This window comes from Artibeus jamaicensis, unplaced genomic scaffold, assembly GCF_021234435.1.
Source record: "Artibeus jamaicensis isolate MK-2021 breed Jamaican fruit bat unplaced genomic scaffold, CSHL_Jam_final contig_1526, whole genome shotgun sequence".
NCBI classification, from domain to species: Eukaryota; Metazoa; Chordata; class Mammalia; order Chiroptera; family Phyllostomidae; genus Artibeus; species Artibeus jamaicensis.
The window spans coordinates 1,754,113-1,771,957 of NW_026521297.1; the positions used below are offsets into that span (position 1 = coordinate 1,754,113).

The 17,845-nt window shown below is 49.5% G+C and overlaps 1 protein-coding gene across 2 annotated transcripts in view; it reads left to right on the plus strand.

Moving 5' to 3' along the window:
- Positions 1-433: 433 nt before the first annotated feature.
- Positions 434-17,845, plus strand: part of OPA3 (outer mitochondrial membrane lipid metabolism regulator OPA3) — a 74,171-nt gene continuing 56,759 nt past the window's right edge. For both annotated transcript variants that reach the window (XM_053668499.1, XM_037136804.2), the window contains exon 1: positions 434-644. In XM_053668499.1, coding sequence (XP_053524474.1) covers positions 503-644 — 142 coding nt within the window. In that variant the 5' untranslated portion in view covers positions 434-502. The remainder of the gene's footprint in view (positions 645-17,845) is intronic.

Below are 17,845 nucleotides of genomic sequence, written 5' to 3' on the forward strand. Positions count from 1 at the left end.
GATTATGTGTCACAATGTATTTAATGTGTGGCCCACGACAACTCTTGTAGTGCTGCGCAGAGACGCCAAGAAGTTGGACACTCCTAACCCCAGTGAGAGCTCTATCCTGCCGGAGTAGGTATATTTGGGATTCCTTAGCCATAATTAGGACTAACTGAGAGCCTCACTTGGGCTGAGAAGCAACCCAGATACGCAGTCACGACAGAGCGCGGCAGCGGACTCGGGCGTGGGAACCCATCTGCGCTCCGCAACAGCCGTTTAACGGCACCACCCTCTAACCGCCTCACTTCCGCCATATATTTGCATATTCATAGTGCGTCAGCGTAAATGCGGTGATATCAAGGAGCGCAGCTGCAGTCCCCCCTCCACGAGCGCACGTACGTACATACGTATGTACGCAAGCACGCACGCACGCACGGCATCAAGCGGACGGGGGAGGAGGGAGAGTTTGGAGGTGCTCCGCCCAGTCGGACGGGTGGCACGTCCCCTTGCGACCTGCAAGATGGTGGTGGGTGCGTTCCCTATGGCGAAGCTGCTATACTTGGGCATCCGGCAGGTCAGCAAGCCGCTTGCCAACCGCATTAAGGAGGCTGCCCGCCGAAGCGAGTTCTTCAAGACCTACATTTGCCTCCCGCCGGCCCAATGTGAGTCTGACCCCAAGTCCCTCCAACCTTTCCAGTCTCCAACTCCTCTCATGTGGTTGCTCGAGGGATGGACTTCTGTTTACGACCAATCACAGCCGGAACCGGCAAAGTCTTGCAGCCAATAGGGAGGGTCTCCGGGTTAAGGGCATGCGGTTAGTCCAATTGCAAGGATGGGTGTGGGCTAAGGGAAGGGGCGGGACTCCAGGTCCTGAGTTGAAAACATCAGCGAATAGAAGAAGAGAGCGCGTGGAGACTGGCGTCCAGGCGAGCCAATAGTGTGAGAATTGACTACTTTGGGCGGGGTATTCTAGAACTGACAGGAGCTAGGGGCAAGCGGAGGAGGGACTAGACTGGGTCATTTGCAGGCGCCTTGGCTTCCTAAACTTTGTCCTGTGCCTCAGTTTTCCTCCCGTCCTGGAGGTGAGAGGCACTTGTATATCATCCTTTTAGGACATCGGTTTGCCCCAGTTAATACTCGGGGAAATAGGACTGGATTAGAAGCGTGGCTCAGGGCGAAGTGTGAGTGTGGGGGCGTAGTGTGGGCCTGGGAGTCTGGAAAAGGGTAATTTTAACCATAGTGGACACTCATCCACCTGTTCATTAATCCACTGATATACCGGGTTTGTTCGTCCATTCATTTAGTAAACAGACTCTGCTGGCTTTTTGCTGGGTACTGGGAGACGCAATCATGACCGTTGTTGTCAACCCAGAGTGTGCAGGGTGGTGGGTACTGTGGAGCTCAGAATGGCCACCTGACCCACGGACCTGGTGCCAGGAGGTCTGTCTAGAGGAGGACAGCCCTACTTGAGATCTAAAGGGCATAGTAAACGCTTAAAATATGATTTTAAAAAATATATATTTTATTAATTTATTTTTAGACAGAGGGGAAGGGAGGGAGAAAGAGAGGGAGAGAAGCACTGATGTGTGGTTGCCTCTCACACCCCCTGTACGGGGGAACCTGGCCTGCAACCCAGCCATGTGCCCTGACTGGGCAACGAACCAGTGACCCTTTCGCTTCACAGTCCAGTGCTCGATCCACTGAGCCACACTATCCAGAGCAAAATATGAGCTATTTTAAAAGATGAACTATATGCTCTAGGCCTGTGGGGGCACAGAGTAAAGAAATGAACATAATTTGTTTCTCAGGAAACCACCATTCATCCAGCCATCCATCTGTTACTTCATTTATCATATTTTGGAGTGTATAATGCACACCCATATAGTTGTATGCATCCACAGTATGTAATGATTATACCCATATATAAGGTGCATCCTTATTTTTCCCTAAAAATTTTGGGTTAAAAAGATGCACCTTATACATGGCAAAATACGGGTAGCTAGTATTTTCTGATAATTGTCTCTGTGCCTGGCCTTGTGCTGGGCAGTGTTGGAGAGACAGTGGAGGCACCCAGCGAGCCCAATCTTTGCCCTCAAGGAGCTCCCAGTTTAGTAGGGACAGACCCATTCTTTCAGAGTGATGACCAGAGTGGGCAGAGCTGGGATGGGATTGCCCACTGGACACCTGACCTGGCTTGGGGTTCAGGGAGGAGTTCAAGGTGAGGAGAACTTCACCAGACAACAGGGACATGGATGATGTTGAGGGAGAGAGGACCATGCGCAAAGAGCAAATGGTGAAGTGGAGCGCACCTTTTTTTCTTTCCTTATAGGTCTGGGTGCTTTAAGTTTGCTTTCCAGGGCCTACAACTCTTAGTCCATGGATGTTTGGTTGGTGGGCCCTCTGCTATAGCTGCCGATCTTAGACTGGAGAGCGCTGCATTGTACAGCAGGTGCTTTCACACCAGCTCTCTCATTTGCCTCCCACACTATTTTGTCCCCATGTCAGGGAAGGGAAATGACTTCTCCCAGTTTATAGAAGAGAAAACGGAGGCTCAAGAGCTTCCGGAAGTGAATTGCTGAGGTCGCACCTGAATTTGTGCCAGAGGCAGGGCTTACGTCCTGCACTGTGGATTCCCAGAGCTGGTTCCTGTTTCCTGCCACTGCCTTTCACCCAAACACCGTGACGTGCCGTAGCATTATGGAGTAGGAAGTGGCTTCCTGGATACCCCAGCTGGTGTAGCTCAGTGGACTGAGCACAGGCTTGCGAACCAAAGGGTCGCGTGTTCAATTCCCAGTCAGGGCATGTGCCTGGGTTGTGGGCCAGGTCCCTAGTAGGGGGGTGCAAGAGGCAACCACACATTGATGTTTCTCTCCCTCTCTCTCTCCCCTCCCCTCTCTCTAAAAATAAATAAAATCTTTTTTAAAAAGGCTTCTCTAGTTAGACTGACATGGGTTCCCATCTGGGTCCCACCCCTTACCTGCCAGGTGGCTTTGGGCAGGTCACTTAACCACTCAGAGCTTCAGGCCTCTCTTCTGTATAGTGGGACACTTAATGGACAGTCACTTTGTGTCAGGCAGTGTTCTAAGTACTTCACAGGCCTTCTGACATGAAATCCTCACAAATTATTATGAGATATACACTATTACTATTCCCATCTTGTGTACTAGATACATGTTTATACCATGAACAGTACGTAATATATCGTGAGAGGTAAGTGGACCATTTGGTTTGCAGGCTGGCGCTCAATCCATTGAGCCATACCAGCCAGGGCGGTAAGTGGATATATAATGTAGGTCCGTGGTTCTCACTGAGCTGTGGCTATTGTGTAGATACTGTGGATACAGCAGAGAAGAACAGGCAAAAAATCATCAGGAATGCAGAGGGAGGGGGAATATTCGGGGGGCAGGTTGTGAGTCTAGATAGAGTTACAAGGGAGACCTCACTGGAAGTGCAAGGAGAGGAGGGAGTAAGCAGTACAGGTGTTTGGGGGAGAACGTTCCTGCTCGAAGGCTCTGCACGTGCTTCGGCCTGACTCTGAGTGGATGGGACTCGCTCGGGGGCTGAGCAGAGGGAGGGCAGGGTCTGCGTTATGTTGTAACAGGGCCCGTTTGGCCATCACAGGGTGAGGTGGGTGCAGGGAGGGGGCACCCACGGTAGTCCAGGTGGGAGGCGCGTGGGAAGGAGAAGTCAGATTCCAAAGAAGTTTCTTCCTCAAGTCTTATCTTTAAAACTTCAAATCCACAGAAAAGCTAGATGGAAGAGTGGTCTAGTCATCCGTGACATACCCTTGACCACCTATTTCGTTCATTATTAGCCTTCAACAAATTTGCTCTGTCTTTGCTCTCATATGTATATGCATACGTATGTATACACACTTTTTTCCCTGAGTAATTTGAAAATAAGTTGTGGACCTGATACTTCACTCCTAAATATTTCAACCTGTATCCCCTGAGAACAAAGACACTCTGTGTACCACAGTGCCAGTGCCCCACCTGAGAACTTTTTAAAAGGTTTTATTTATTTATTTTTAGAAAGGGGACCACTGCAATGTGTAGAAAGGGGAAGGGAAGGGGAAAGAGGAGAGAAACATCAATGTGCAGTTGCCTCTCGTGCGCCCCCTACTGGGCACCTGACCTGTAACCCAGGCATGTGACCTGACTGGGAATTGAACCAGCAATCCTTCGGTTCACAGGCTGGCACTCAATCCACTGAGCCACACCAGCCAGGGCACCACACCTGAGAATTGTAACACTGATAACAGTAATATTGATAACAATGTTATTTAATGTATAGCTCATATTCTGATTGCTTCAGCTGCCCCCAAGTGCCTCTTTTTACTGTTTATTATTATTTTTAATCTAGGGCCTGCTTATGGAACGTGTACTGCGTTTGATTATCATGTCTCTTTAGTGTCCTTTAATCTATTAATACAACAGGGCTTAGCAATCTGGCCCACTGCCTGTCTTCATAAATAAAGTTTTATTGGAACACAGCCACACACACTTGTTAGCATAGTGTCTGTGGCTGCGAAGGTTAAGTTTGCATGGCCCACAAAGCTAAGATATTTGCTCTGTGACCCTGTGCAGGAAATGTTTGCTGAGCCTGCTGTGTATCAGCATCCCTGTCCTTTCTTGTTTTTCGTGACATTGACACTTGGAAGAGTCCAAGCCCGCTGCCCCATGGAGTGTCCCACAGTCTGGGGTTTTTGATCCTTTCCTCTGATTTGATTTGTGTTGAGCGTCTTTGGCAGGAACACCCCACAGACAGTGTGTCCCAAGGATGTCACCCCAGGGGGTTACTGATGTCTGTGGCTTCCGTCATTTGTTACGGTGACTTGGTCCCTTGGTTAAGGTGGTGACCACTGTAGAACCTTTCCTTTTCCCCTGAGCAGTGAATAACCAGTGGACTTGTTTGGCAGGTAGAGCCAGCAGGATTTCCTGGGGCCTGGGTGTGACCGGGCAGCCTGGAGGAGGGGTGGGTTGTACAGAGGGACCAAGAGTTCAGTCTGGGACGGGCTCAGTGGGAGACGCTCTCAGACAGTGGAGCCCGCTGACTTTAATCATTAAACGCCTTTTATGACGTTGTTTGTGTCTTCACATTGCCAGCTGCCCGTGGCTGTGGCCCTCAGACCGTAGAATTAGGATTTCCCAGAGCCTGCAGCAGCTTCGCCTTCTCCCGGGTCAGGCCTCCCGAACTGACCCACACGTCCCACGTCCGCGCCGTTGGCTGGGGCCCCTCTGACTCAGCAGGGCAGGCCAGCTGTCTGTGTTCCCACAGGAGAGGCTGGAGTGGTAGGTGCGTCTGTCTGAGGGAAGAACAGTGACTGCCAGAGCATAACGCATGGATGATGCACTGTGCTGGGGAGGCAAGGATCTTTTTTAAACAAAGATTTCTGGGGGAGAAAGAAAAAAAAGAGTTTGGTGACGCCAGGCAGGTTGAGGCCACTCTCGCAAAGGGCGCTGCTGACGTGCCCCGGGGGCGCTGTGGGGTGTCTCTGGGTAGAGGGAAGATGCCAGTTCATTTCTGCTCATTCCCTGGTGTGTACTGGTCATTTTTCTAGTTTACCATTCACAGGAGACAGAATAACAGACACCCCCCCAAAGACGGCCGCATCCTAATCCCTAACTTGTTGAAGGTGTTACCTCGGGCACAGGGGGCTTCACAGAGGTGACTAAACCAAGGATTGAGGATAGAGAGATTGTGAGATTATCTTGGATTATCCAAGTGGGCCCTGTAATCCTAAAGGTTCTTAGAAGTGAAAGAGGAAGACAGGAAAGGGGAGGATTTGAAGGTGTTCCCCCTGAAGGTGGGAGAGGGGCCGTGAGCCCAGTAACGCAGCCGCCTCTAGACGGCAGGCAGGTGGGTCCCGCCCCAGAGTTTCTAGGAAGGAACTTCCCCTGCTGATGCCTCGAGTTTAGCCCTGTGAGGCCCATTGTGAATTTATCATCTCCAGAGCCATAGGTGATACATTTGTGTTGGTTAAGGCCACCTCGTTTGTGGCCATTTTTTACAGAAACAACAGGGAACCAACACACCACATTAATGCGCAGGCCGCTGGGCTGATTTTTTCGGAAGTGCTTATGAACTTTGTGTGGTCATCCTGACAAGCGTAGGCCTTGTAGTTGGTTTCGGACTTTCTGTTGCTACTAAGCAATCTGCCCCAGAGCTTAGGGGCTTTAAATCAGTGGGCCTTCTGTTCTGCCTCTCAGTTCTGTGGCCTGACTGGGCTCAGCTGGGCAGTTCTTCTGCTGGTCTTGCGGGGTGGCCTCTCAAGGGGTCGAGGTCAGAGGGCGCCCGGGACTGGAGTCATCAGGGGGCTGGCGTGGGACGCCGAGGCGGCCAGTGCCCTCTTCCACTGGGAGTGTCGTCTCAGGCCCTCTCTCCTCCACCCGGGGTGTCCAGCAGGGCAGCGGGGTTTCTCGTGTGGTCACTCAGGGCTCCCAACAGCCAGATTTTCAGGCGAGAAGAAGCCAAGGCTGCAGGCCATTAAGGGCACAGCCTGGAGCCGCACAGTGCCGTTCCCAGCGCACTCTGTTGGCCAGTGCGGCCGTGGCACAGACGAGTGAGTGTGGGAGGGCACCGCACAGGGGGTGGTGTGGGGGGGTTGTTGGGGGGTCGCCAGAGGCAGTCTGCTGGCTTGGTTTGAATCTTTTTCTTCTTTTTTTTAAAAGATTTTATTTATTTATTTTTAGAGAGGAAGGGAGGGAGAGAAATAGCAATGTGTGGTTGCCTCTCCTGCGCCCCCTGCTGGGGACGTGGCCTGCAACCCAGGCATGTGCCCTGACTGGGAATTGAAACAACAATCATTGGGTTTGCAGGTTGGTGCTGAGTTCACTGAGCCACACTATCCAGGGCTTGGGTTTGAATCTTGACACCCCTTATTAACTGTGTGACTTGGGGCAAGTAGCTGGACCTCTCTGAGCCTCTGTTTCCATACTTATGAGCTAAGAGTAATAGTAGAATTCATCTTTGGAACTCCTGCAAGGATGCAGGCGACAGTGCCAACCAAGGCCTGTCCTAGAGCACACGTATTCAGTTACTAATACTGACTACGAGAACATACAGAGTTTGTCCCTATCACGTGGGGCCATTACTGCCCAGATGCTAAAAACTCTGCTTCCAGATGACAGCTTTCTGCACTCGGATCCCTCCTCTGCCATTTACTCGGTGTGTCCCGGGCAGGTCACAGAGCGTTTCCACACCCGTCTCCTCCTCTGTCCAGTGCAGCGCTCACTCTGGGCCTGATGCATACATGAGCACCCCTAGCACAGGCCTGGCGCGTACAAGTTCAGTAAACAGCCGTGTGGCTGAGTGGCCAAGAAGCCCGCCTCTGCAGCTGGGCTGCCTGCGTGCAAATGCAGCGCAAGTCATTTAACTTCCTTTGGGCTCAGTTTTGTTGTCTGTAAATTAGATGGTTAAGGCTGGTTCCATACGTCAACATCCAGAAAACCTTGCCCTTAAATGCTGCGTAAATGTTTGTTGACGGTCAGGCACTGTTGGTATTTTTGTCGTCATCATCCTAATGATAAGCTTTCCAGTGCGATCAGGCTTGGGGCGTACTCCCAAGCTGCCTGTCACAGCTGAGCAGTCTGTACTTCAAGCCTCTAGATGGTGGTGTTCCTCTTCCTCGGTCACCCCTCACAGGCTTGCCACAAGCAGAAAGTTCTGGCCGACTGGCATGGGGGGTTGTTGTGTTTGAGCGGGCCCTGGGTTGGGGCTGTATTTCTAAGTGACGGAGTCAGCCAGAGAGAGGACAGTGTGGCTGAGTTAGGGAGCCTCCCACTAGCGAATGCTGCCTCAGATCCTTAAAGCATCCTTTGGAATGAGTGGTTGTACCTGCAAGGAATCAAAGGGACTCTGCTGAGAGCAAGGAGAAAACAGCAGCAAAGAGCCGAGGAGGGGACTGAACAGTGAAGTCGCCTGATGCTCGCAGGACATTCAGATTCACGTGGCCTTGGGGACAGGGGCTGAGCTGTGGGAAGGCTGGGCAGGGGCACTGCCTCGTGCAAAACCAGGTCCAACTAGAGAAAACCCACCTTGCAAAGCCACACAGCCTTAGAAATAAGTGAGAATTTGTGGCCACTGACTGTCCCCCAGGTGGGTTTGGGCCTGAATTATACCCTTTGAAAGGTCCTAGAAATAGCAGGCTAAGCATGAATCTGGGACTGTGTGCCCCTAAGCCCCTGGCAGGGACAAACAAGCCCTCTCTTTAGGAGCATCCCCTTTGCCTGGGCCTCGGAGACCTTCAGGTAGAGTTCTGGCACGTAGGAGCTTGTGATAAAAAATGACGTGCTATACAGGGAGGCAGGTGCCGTGAGAGTCAGCAGACCCAGAACCTGCAGACACTGCGGGCATTGGAATGCTCAGGTGTGGAGGTAAAGTACCTATTTTGTACATGGAAAGGATAAAATAGGAGGAATAGAAAATGTAAGTGCAATAAAAAATGACCAGGAAGTTAGAAAAAGGACCAAATAGAACTTCGAGAAATGACAAATACAGCGATTGACATTCAGAGCTCTGTAGAAGGCCTGAACAAGCACCAGATTAAATACAGCTGCTTAGAAGATGGGCGAGCTGAAAGGTAGCCAATCCAAAGGGACAAACGGGAGCTTCCTGGGGCGCTCCCCTCAGCTGCCCAGGAGTGTCACTTGCAGGCCCTGCTTGCATCCCTCTGGGGAAGGCTGGACGTTTTTATTTTTAACATTCTCCAGAGAGGATTCTTGTGTGCAGGGGTGTTTGAAAATCCCTTCCCTGGAGTCTATTTATAATCTCCAGAGCACCAAATCAGTTAGTTATGGGACAGCCAGGCTGCCGCCAGTGACCTCCACACAGTTCTTATTATGCTTTCCTGTTAAGGAAACATTTTTGAGCATTCTCTCCTCTGTGTGTGTGTGTGTGTGTGTGTGTGTGTGTGTGCAGTTATTTAGTGGTCAGGTATAATGCCAGCATATAATACTGTAAATATGTGCATTAAAAACATACACAAAAATTAGAGGGGTTGGAATATATATATATATATATATGAAGTATGTATATATACATCATATATAGTACCATATATATGTATACATACCATATTTTTCAGACTATAAGACATACTCCCCCCAAATTTGGGAGGAAAGGGGGATGCATCTTACCCAATGTAGCTTACCTGGCTCGCTGTGGTGGAGGGAGGGCAGCGGCGGTGGATCAGGGTCACTGAAGGCAGGAGTAGGGTCGCCGCTGCAGGAAGCCTGTGGTGGCAGGAGTGGGGCCATGCTGTGGGCTCTGGGCTGAGAGGAGGGGGTGTCCCGCTGGTGTGAAGCAAGGGAGGCAGGAGTCGCGGCTGCGCATACTGTAGTGCTAGGGAAGAGGATGCAGGCTGTGCAGGCACATTAGGGGAAGAAAGCTTGCGGCGCCCGTACGTGCCTCCATCACGTGACTGGTGGGTTCCCCCCCCCCCTTTAACATTAACGTAGGCAGAGTCCACTGCAGGGTCACCCGACAATGTTACCCTGCAGCCATTGCAAAACTACAACTCCCATCATGCTTGGGCCAGTTGGGATGATGGGAACAGCTGTAATTTGGCAACAGCTGCAGAGCCACACAGGTTGTGCAAAACTGTTGAGTTCTGTTTACATTTACATTGGCGAGATATTATGATATTTATGCTATTAAATACTTTACCACATTTTTTGCTTCAAAAAGTTTTTTCCTATTTTCTTCTTCTAAAACCTAGGTGCATCTTATGGTCTGAATACTATGTACCATACATATATTTCATATACATACAGATGTATATACATATATATATTCCTCACCCAAAGGCATTTTTAATTACTTTTAGAGAGAGAGAAAAGGAGAGAGAAACATTGATGCAAGAGAGAAGCATCGATTGGTTGCCTCCTGCACGTGTCTGGAACTGAATGTGCAACCTAGGTGTGTGCCCTGACTGGGAATCGAACCCTCAACCTTTTAGTTAAAAAGAAATACGCTCCAGCCAACTGAGCCACACCTGCCAGAGCTGAAATTAATATTTTTAATTTTAGGTTTTCATGTGTTCATGGCCCCGCAAATATTTTCGCTCTCACTAAAAATTCTCTCTTACATAGACATTGTTAAACGCAGTTGGAAAGTCTCGGGGCAGCCCTCTGTGGGAGCCAGGTTTTGACATTCTCTGTGTTTAGCCGTCACAGCTGGCAAAGTCCTACCTAAGGCACAGAGATCCAAAGGAGAGCAGTGTGCCATCGGCTGCAATTAATCCCGCTGCTCATTTTTCATTCCCACCCCTCATAGTGGAGACCTTATGGGCATTTGCTCGTGCTCACATTGTTAAATCTTCAGTGGAGGTTTTTTTAAAGAAGCCCCTGTGTGAGGGCTGGTTGCTTTGCAACCTGAGACTATCCGTAGGGATGGTTGCCCTGGCTGCAGTACCTTACATGGACAGCAGAGGGCGCGCGTGTTACTCGCTTGGTTTCAGAGGCTCCATCTCTGTAGTTGACTTTGGTATATATCTCTATATAGCCAATAGAGCTTAATTTCTTGTCCTCCTTCCCTGTTCCTTCCTCCTTTCCTCTTCTTCCCTTCTTTTTCTTTCTCTTCTTTCCCTTCCCTTCTCCTCCTTCAAAACATAAACTTAACCAGAAGTTCTGATATTTTTCTTCCTATGTCCCAAAAAACACTTTGTCCACCCCTTTTTGAGATTCCCTGGTCAGTTCCTTTGAGGCCTATCCCAGTGTCTTGGCCCCTCCAGACCTACCCCAGTGCCTCTGCCCCTAAACGGGGTCTTACCCCACATCCAGCTTCTCGGCTGGGACCCTTGCTGACCCCCACCTCAGGTCCCTAAGCTTCCATAAAACTGGTCATTTGATCAAAGCTCTCTCCCTCCCCTTCTCCCCTAAGCTGTCCTCTTGTCCTTCTGCTTACAGACCCACCTGGGTCCTGCCTTTGGTGATACAGCAGCTGCCCCCTGCTGAGGGCTCAGCACGCCTTGATGAGTGTGTTGCCATTTTTATCTCTTCTTTTAATTTTTTAATATTTTTTATTTATCTTTAGAGGAGAAGGGAAGGAGAGAGAGAGAGAGAGAGAGAGAGAGAAACATCAATGTATGGCTGCCTCTGGTGTGTCCCCCGCTGGGAACTGGCCTGCAACCCAGGCATATGCCCTGACTGGGAATCGAACCGCTGTTGTTTGGATCACAGGTCTGTGCTTAACCCATTGAGCTATACCAGCCAGGGCTATCTCTTCTTTTTACAATTGAATCAGATTTTTTTTTTCTCTGAAGTCTTTTGGGGGGACTTACTAAATTTACAAAAGTAATATATATGCTTATTGTGAAAGAAAGAACAAAACACAAATGTGAGCTCATCTGTGATGAATTCAAAACCCAGCCAATCAATTTTAATCAAACCTTACATCAAAAGGATGTTTATTGTTGGTGGAGGAAGGTAGCTTTGTCATTGGTTTGGTGGCATGGAGATGTCATTAGGGACCCAGGGACTCTTTCTGTCTTTACTATCTTTGTTATAATGAAGATACTATCTTTTTTACTAACTTTGTTATTCAGGCCATAACTTTCCTCAAGGCCTCAAAAGGGCTGCTGGAGCACCGGGCATCATGCCTTTATACTACAGTATCTAAAGGGAGAATGTGTGTATGGGGATGGGGACAGGGGAATGAGACAGAGCTCTTCAAGGAGAAAATCTTTTCCCAGAAGCCCCCAGGAAACTCCCCTCACTGATGGTTGTCCAGAATTGAGTCACATACCTCCCTTGCTGTACGGGAAGTCAGGATAGTGAATATCACTTCTAGAGTCTAATGACAGGGGAATAAATAAGACAGCAAAGAATACTACAAAGTAGTGATAATAGTCATAAGCACTATAGCTGTCGTAGCCACCACATTTATCATCATTAACACTGCCTTAGTGGATGAAGGAACAGAGAAACTGAGCAGAGCTGTTAAGTACCTGCCCGAGGGTGTGTGAGTGCTAAGTGAGAAGCTAGAACCAGATCGCCTAGTTCTGGTTTGCACCGTGGTGTTCAGCCCCGACCCTGTTCTCTGCAGGCAGCCATAGGGAGTCTCCCAGTAGACAGAAGTTTGTGCACGAGCCTTGAACGTGCCAACATCCCTGCAAGCCAGGGTGTATGATCCCTGTTGGAAAAAACGGGAAATGGAGATGCAGAAAGGTTGAGAAACTTGCTCAAGGTCACTTCATAGTAAATAAGTAGCAGAGCCGGGACTTGAACCTAGTGTAACAGGGTGTAGCCAAGAGGGGGGCCCCAAATAGGGATTTGGAATGGGGTCCAGAACTCAGGGTGTCCAGGGAATATTAGGAATATTTCACCCCCATAAGTCTGAGCTGGGGGATGGGACACATGGAGCAGGGCCATTCAGAGCTGTGTTGTATAGCGGCTAGCCTCTGGCATGGGCATTTAACATATCTATAACCTTTAACTGGTGCCATGGATATGTTAAATAGCTGTGGCCATGCTTCGACCCAGGGGGATGGGATTGACTTCCACACAAGATGTAACTGGGAGGCAGCTTCCCCTGGTTACAGCGCCTGTGTGATACCTTGGAAATGACCAGCCCCATGGCATGGGGCCACACCTGCCCAGACTTAGGATGGCAGCCCAGTAAAGCTGGAAGAATTGGGGAATGCTGGCAAGTGTAACTGACTGTAGGAGGAGTCAGAAATGGGGCTGCAGAGGAAGACTGGCTCGGGGATTTAAAGCCAGGTGCCGCAGCCAACGATGGAGAACCCCTCAGTTTTGGCAGAATGGGGACCCTGTGGTTTGGGGGAGAGTGAGGACCATGTGGCATTGGGATACTCCCTTTTGCTACACGGCTTAGGAAGCAGGAGAGACTTCACCTGGAAGAAAAGGGGTCAAGGACTCTTGCTGGGGGGCCATGAGAAGGTGCCACATGGATTTGGATTAACTGGAGATATTGGCAGCAACACGGATGGATGTTGGTGCCGGGAGCCCAAATTACAAACTTCTACTTCTTTTCCTGAGATACGGTACCCGGGGCAGAGGGAGAAGGAAGGACTGTGTGCCGTCTTGTGGATATTCTAAAGGACTTTAATATTTTAATGAAGGCATTAAATCACTACTCTAAGTGTGTATCGCTTTTAAATAAACAATTCCTTTCCTTTTCACAAATCTCTGGCATTGAGAGACATTTTTCCTCTGGCAGCAGGCATAGCGAACCTAGTGGGGGGGGAGCCCCAGAGAAAAAGAGAGGGGTCCTTTGGGTGATAGTATATCGTACACCCCCCTTGTTCTGTAACACTAGGACTGCCTACCCTACTCCAGGGCACACTAAATTCTTAGCCTCCGATAGCTACTTCCCTTGTGGCTCTCAAATTCTCAGATGCCATTGGTACCGAGTTGAGTCATTCTCTCCAAGTCTGGGGTGGGGTGTAGAGGTGGGTGTTTTTCCCCCCCCAGCTGGCCGATAATCAAACCTATGACCTTCTGGTTGACGGGATGACGCTCCAACTGAGCCACACTGGCCAGGGCTCAGAGGTGGGATTGTTTTCTGGGACAAGGACGTGCTTCAATCCATTAAGGGGCTGTATAATTCACTCATTCAGAATATCTTTATTTAGTGCCTTTCGTCCATCAAGAACTGCCCTAGGAAGTGTGACTAACTCAGTAGTCACAAAACGGACAAAGCTCCCTGTTCCCATGGAGCTGCCCTTTTACTTTAATCCTCACCGGAGAGTATGTTTATTGAGATACAGAAAGACAGAGAAACATCAACTGGTTGCATCCTGTGCGCGCACCTGCATCCCAGCCAAGGACCAGACCGCAGCCCTTTGGTGTGCGGGGTGATGCTCCCATAACGCAGCCAGGCGGCCAGGGCTCCCGGAGCTCACGTTTAAGGGTGTTCGTTACCTGCCTAGGGACTCCAGGGCATAGAGCAGCCCTTCTTCCCAGTAGTTCCACCCAAATTTCAAGGTGGAACCTCAGCTTAGCTGGCATCCCCATCCCTGAGCCAATCCCGGCGGCCCAAGGAAAGCAGTGCTCTGATTGGCCAGTCTGAGGGTGGCACCAGGGGCATTGTGGGAGGCTGGGGGTGTTTCTCCACCTGGGAGCCGGCTGCGGGGATGGGTTGTTTGTCCGCTCAGCAGACTGTGCACTTTACCGTAAGTGCATTTCTCTGCTGTGTGTTAAATACCGATAAAAAGTGAAAGCAAAATATTTTGCATACGCGTATTGAGCTGAGAAATTCCTGATGGCCACATTTGAGTGGGGCCACTGGGGCCCTCCGAGACTACCCAGTCCCGGACCCGGCCACTGCTTGTTATTTATGCTGGCTGTAACGTTTCTGGGTTATACGGTAAAGGCATATTTAATTTTATAAGAAACTATCAAGGAGTTTTCTTTCTTTTTTTAATTGTATTTCTTCCCCATTACCCTTTTATCCCCCTTATACCCCTCCTCCTATTCCCAGCCCACAGGCAGGAGTTTTCCAGTGTGGCTCCAGTTGCCCCACACCTTTGCCTACATTTAATATTTTCATCATTTAATTTTAGCCACTCCAGGTGGTACAAAATGGCAACTCACGTGCTTTTCTGTGGCCAGTGGTGATGTTGACCACTTGTCACGTGATAATAAATGAATGTTTCAAGTGAGAATTAATTACGATAATAAAGAACATTGATTGTAAACCCAGTTCCTGAGGATCAGGAATCAAGGAGCAGCTTTGTTCAGTGGCTCTGGCCACAGAAGCTGGCGCCGGAGGTCCCCCTCCCCAGGCAGCGCACGCGCTTCTGTCCTGGCGGCTGGCGGAGGGCTCAGTCGCCCTCCACACAGACCTCTGCCTGGGGCCGCTCATGCCTGGGCAGCTGCCTTCCCTCAAAGAGGGTGATCTGAGGATGAACGTGACCGAGACTGAAGAGGCAGTGTGTTCATAATGTAACTTTGGAAGTGGTGTGCTGCCGTGTTCTGTGGGTCGTTCAGACCAACCGTGATACCATGTTGGGTTTAATTTGCTCCTTTTTAATAAGGGACTATACATGGGCATAGATACCAGGAGACAGATTGCTGGGAGCCATCTTGGAGGCCTGCTTACCATAATTCTATTACTACTATGAATTAAAATTATTGACTTTTTAAAATATTTATTTATTTATTTATTTTTAGAGAGAGGGGAAGGGAAGGAGAAAGAGAGGGAGAGAAACATCAGTGTGTGGTTGCCTCTCATGTGCCCCCTACTGGGGACCCGGCCTGCAACCCAGGCATGCGCCCCAACCGGGAACCAAAGCAGTGACCCCTTGCCTCACAGGCCCGTGCTCAATCCACTGAGCTACACCAGCCAGGGCATATTACTGATTTTTAAAAAATATTTTATTTATTTATCTTTAGAGGGGAAGGGAAGGAGACAGAGAGAGAAACATCAATGTATGGTTGCCTCTCGTGCATCCCCTACTGGGAACTGGCCTGCAACCCAGGCATGTGCCCTGACTGGGAATCAAACCGCGATCATGTGGTTCGCAGGCCCGCGCTCAATCCACTAAGCTACACCAGCCAGGGCTCTTCTTCTTCTTCTTTTTTTTTTTTTTTTACAAACATTGAAATACAACATAAATTCCCTGTAGACGGTACTTTAGATGTATCCCATAAAACCCGACACGGCGTCATTGTCGCTCAGTTCCTGTGCTTCCTGGTTTCGCTCATGGTGTCTTCTTAGACCCACAGGTTGTTTAGAAGTATGTTGTCTCGTTTCCAATATCAGGGCCTTTTTAGATTCCTTATCGAACTGTATCAGGGCCTTATTGTTATTGACTTCTAATTTAACTCCATTATTGTCATGACTGTGCACATGGAGAGAGATTCAGATGGCGTGAGAGCGAACGTGTTGAAGACTGCACATGTTTCCTGTCCCTCCTTGCCTGCCAGTCTCCCTTCTGTCTGTGTTCCTTAAGAAGTACTTGCTGAATGTCTGCCACTTGCCAGGCACTGGGGCTGCGGCTGTTTAGAAAGAGATCCAAGTCTGCTCCCCGTATGGAGTTGACAGGCATTCTGGTGGGAGACAGACAATCAACAAGACAAGAAAGCAAAATATGTTCTGTGTTAGGTAGCGAGGAAAGCAGGAAGCAGGGAGGCAGGACAGATGCAGTGGGAGAAGGCACGTGCTGTGTCGGGTTGGGTCCAGGAAGGCCTCTCTGAGGAGAGAAATCTTGGACCGGAGACCAAGTAAAGCGAGGTGTTTTGGGGCATAAGGCACAGTGAGTGCAAAGGCCCCGAGGCTGGAAAATGCCTACTGGGTTCCAGGAACGGTGAGGAGGCCGAGCCTTTGTGGCTAGGGCAGGGGGTGAGTGGGAAAGTAGGAGGTCAGAGGGGGAGCCACCAAAGGCACCCCAGCCATATTCCAGAAGTGCTCTGTGCCTAGTCAGGTCTGTCCTAGGTGTGCGGATGTTTAATCACAGGTGTGGCAGCGTACTGTTCACTCTGTATCGTGCCCAGTCTCTTTTCTTTTAGCGGCACACCCTCAACATCCATGTCGCACATTCAGAGCTCCCACATTCTTTTTCATAGCAGTCGGTTCATTGGGTGGATGGACCAGGTGATTTCTGGGTTACACTCTCCCGGAGAAATGCTGCCGTCAGTGTCCAGTCCACGTGGCACTAGGCAGGCGGCCTTAACGCTGAGGGACACACGTGCCCCATCCATCACCCCCACGCCCGCCCCGCGAGATCTCCAGCTTCACCTGGCTTGCCTCTGGCATCAGCTGGGTCTCTTCCTGGCTCTCCTCCCTGGAAAAGAAATTACAGGAGAAGTGTGGGGGGAAAAAATGAGGCACATCTGTCCCCCCTGGCTGGCCACAGGATGATGAGCCAGGCGTAAAAATCTCCAAGGTCACAAGGGAACAATTTGACATGTTGATGGCAGGAATGTTTTCCCCAGTCCACTTTATTAAGGCATGCATCTTGATCAATTTATGTTTAATAATTATGCATCAAATCATGTAATACATGATGTTCTGATCAGTGACATAGTAACTGTAATGGTAACTCAGTCTGAGAACATTTGAAGTAAGGTCCCAAGCAATGAAAATTCCGGCTTTCATTTGTAGACACATTTTGTGTTTCAGAGAAACATAGGAGGATATTTGAGTATGAAAATATGTTCTGTTAGGATAAAACTTTGTAGAGACAGTAAAATACAGTTTGAACTTCAGGAACAAGTTACGATGCAAACTCTGTTACAGAAAGCTGGTTGATGTGTCTTTCAGATTAATGGTGGAGCGTATTAAATTTCTATGGCTCTTCCCTTCCCCAAAAGAGTGACAACAGATTTGCTTTAAAATGTCAATATCATATGCCAGAATTTGTGCTCTTTGCAATTACTTCAACTTAGGATGAAAAGATAGATATGACAGCTTCAAAATATGTAAAGAGGGTGCATAGTTTTTTCAAAATGTGTTGAGATTGTCCGGAGATAGGAGGGATGTGAATCTGACGCCCAGGCAGGGGCATTGCTCTGTAGTTATGGGTCGGATCACCTCCTTTTTTCATTAAGATTTTATTATTTTTAGAGAGAGGGGAAGGGAGAGAGAAAGAGAGAGGGAAACATTAATGTGTGGTTTCCTTTTGCACACCCTCAGCTGGGGACCTGGCCCACAACCCAGGCATGTGCCCTGACTGGGAATCAAACTGGCAACCTTTCCGTTCCCAGGCTGGCGCTCAATCCACTGAGCCACACCCGCCAGGGCTGGGTCAGCTCCTCACCCCAGTGGTGAGGCCCCTTCCCGCTGCCCATGCACTGGGCTGAGACACTTGTTGCTTTTTGCCAATCTGAGACACAGAGATCAACTCCTCATTTTAGTTTTAATTTGCATTTCCTTGTAGACGCAGTTGGCTGTCCCCTCA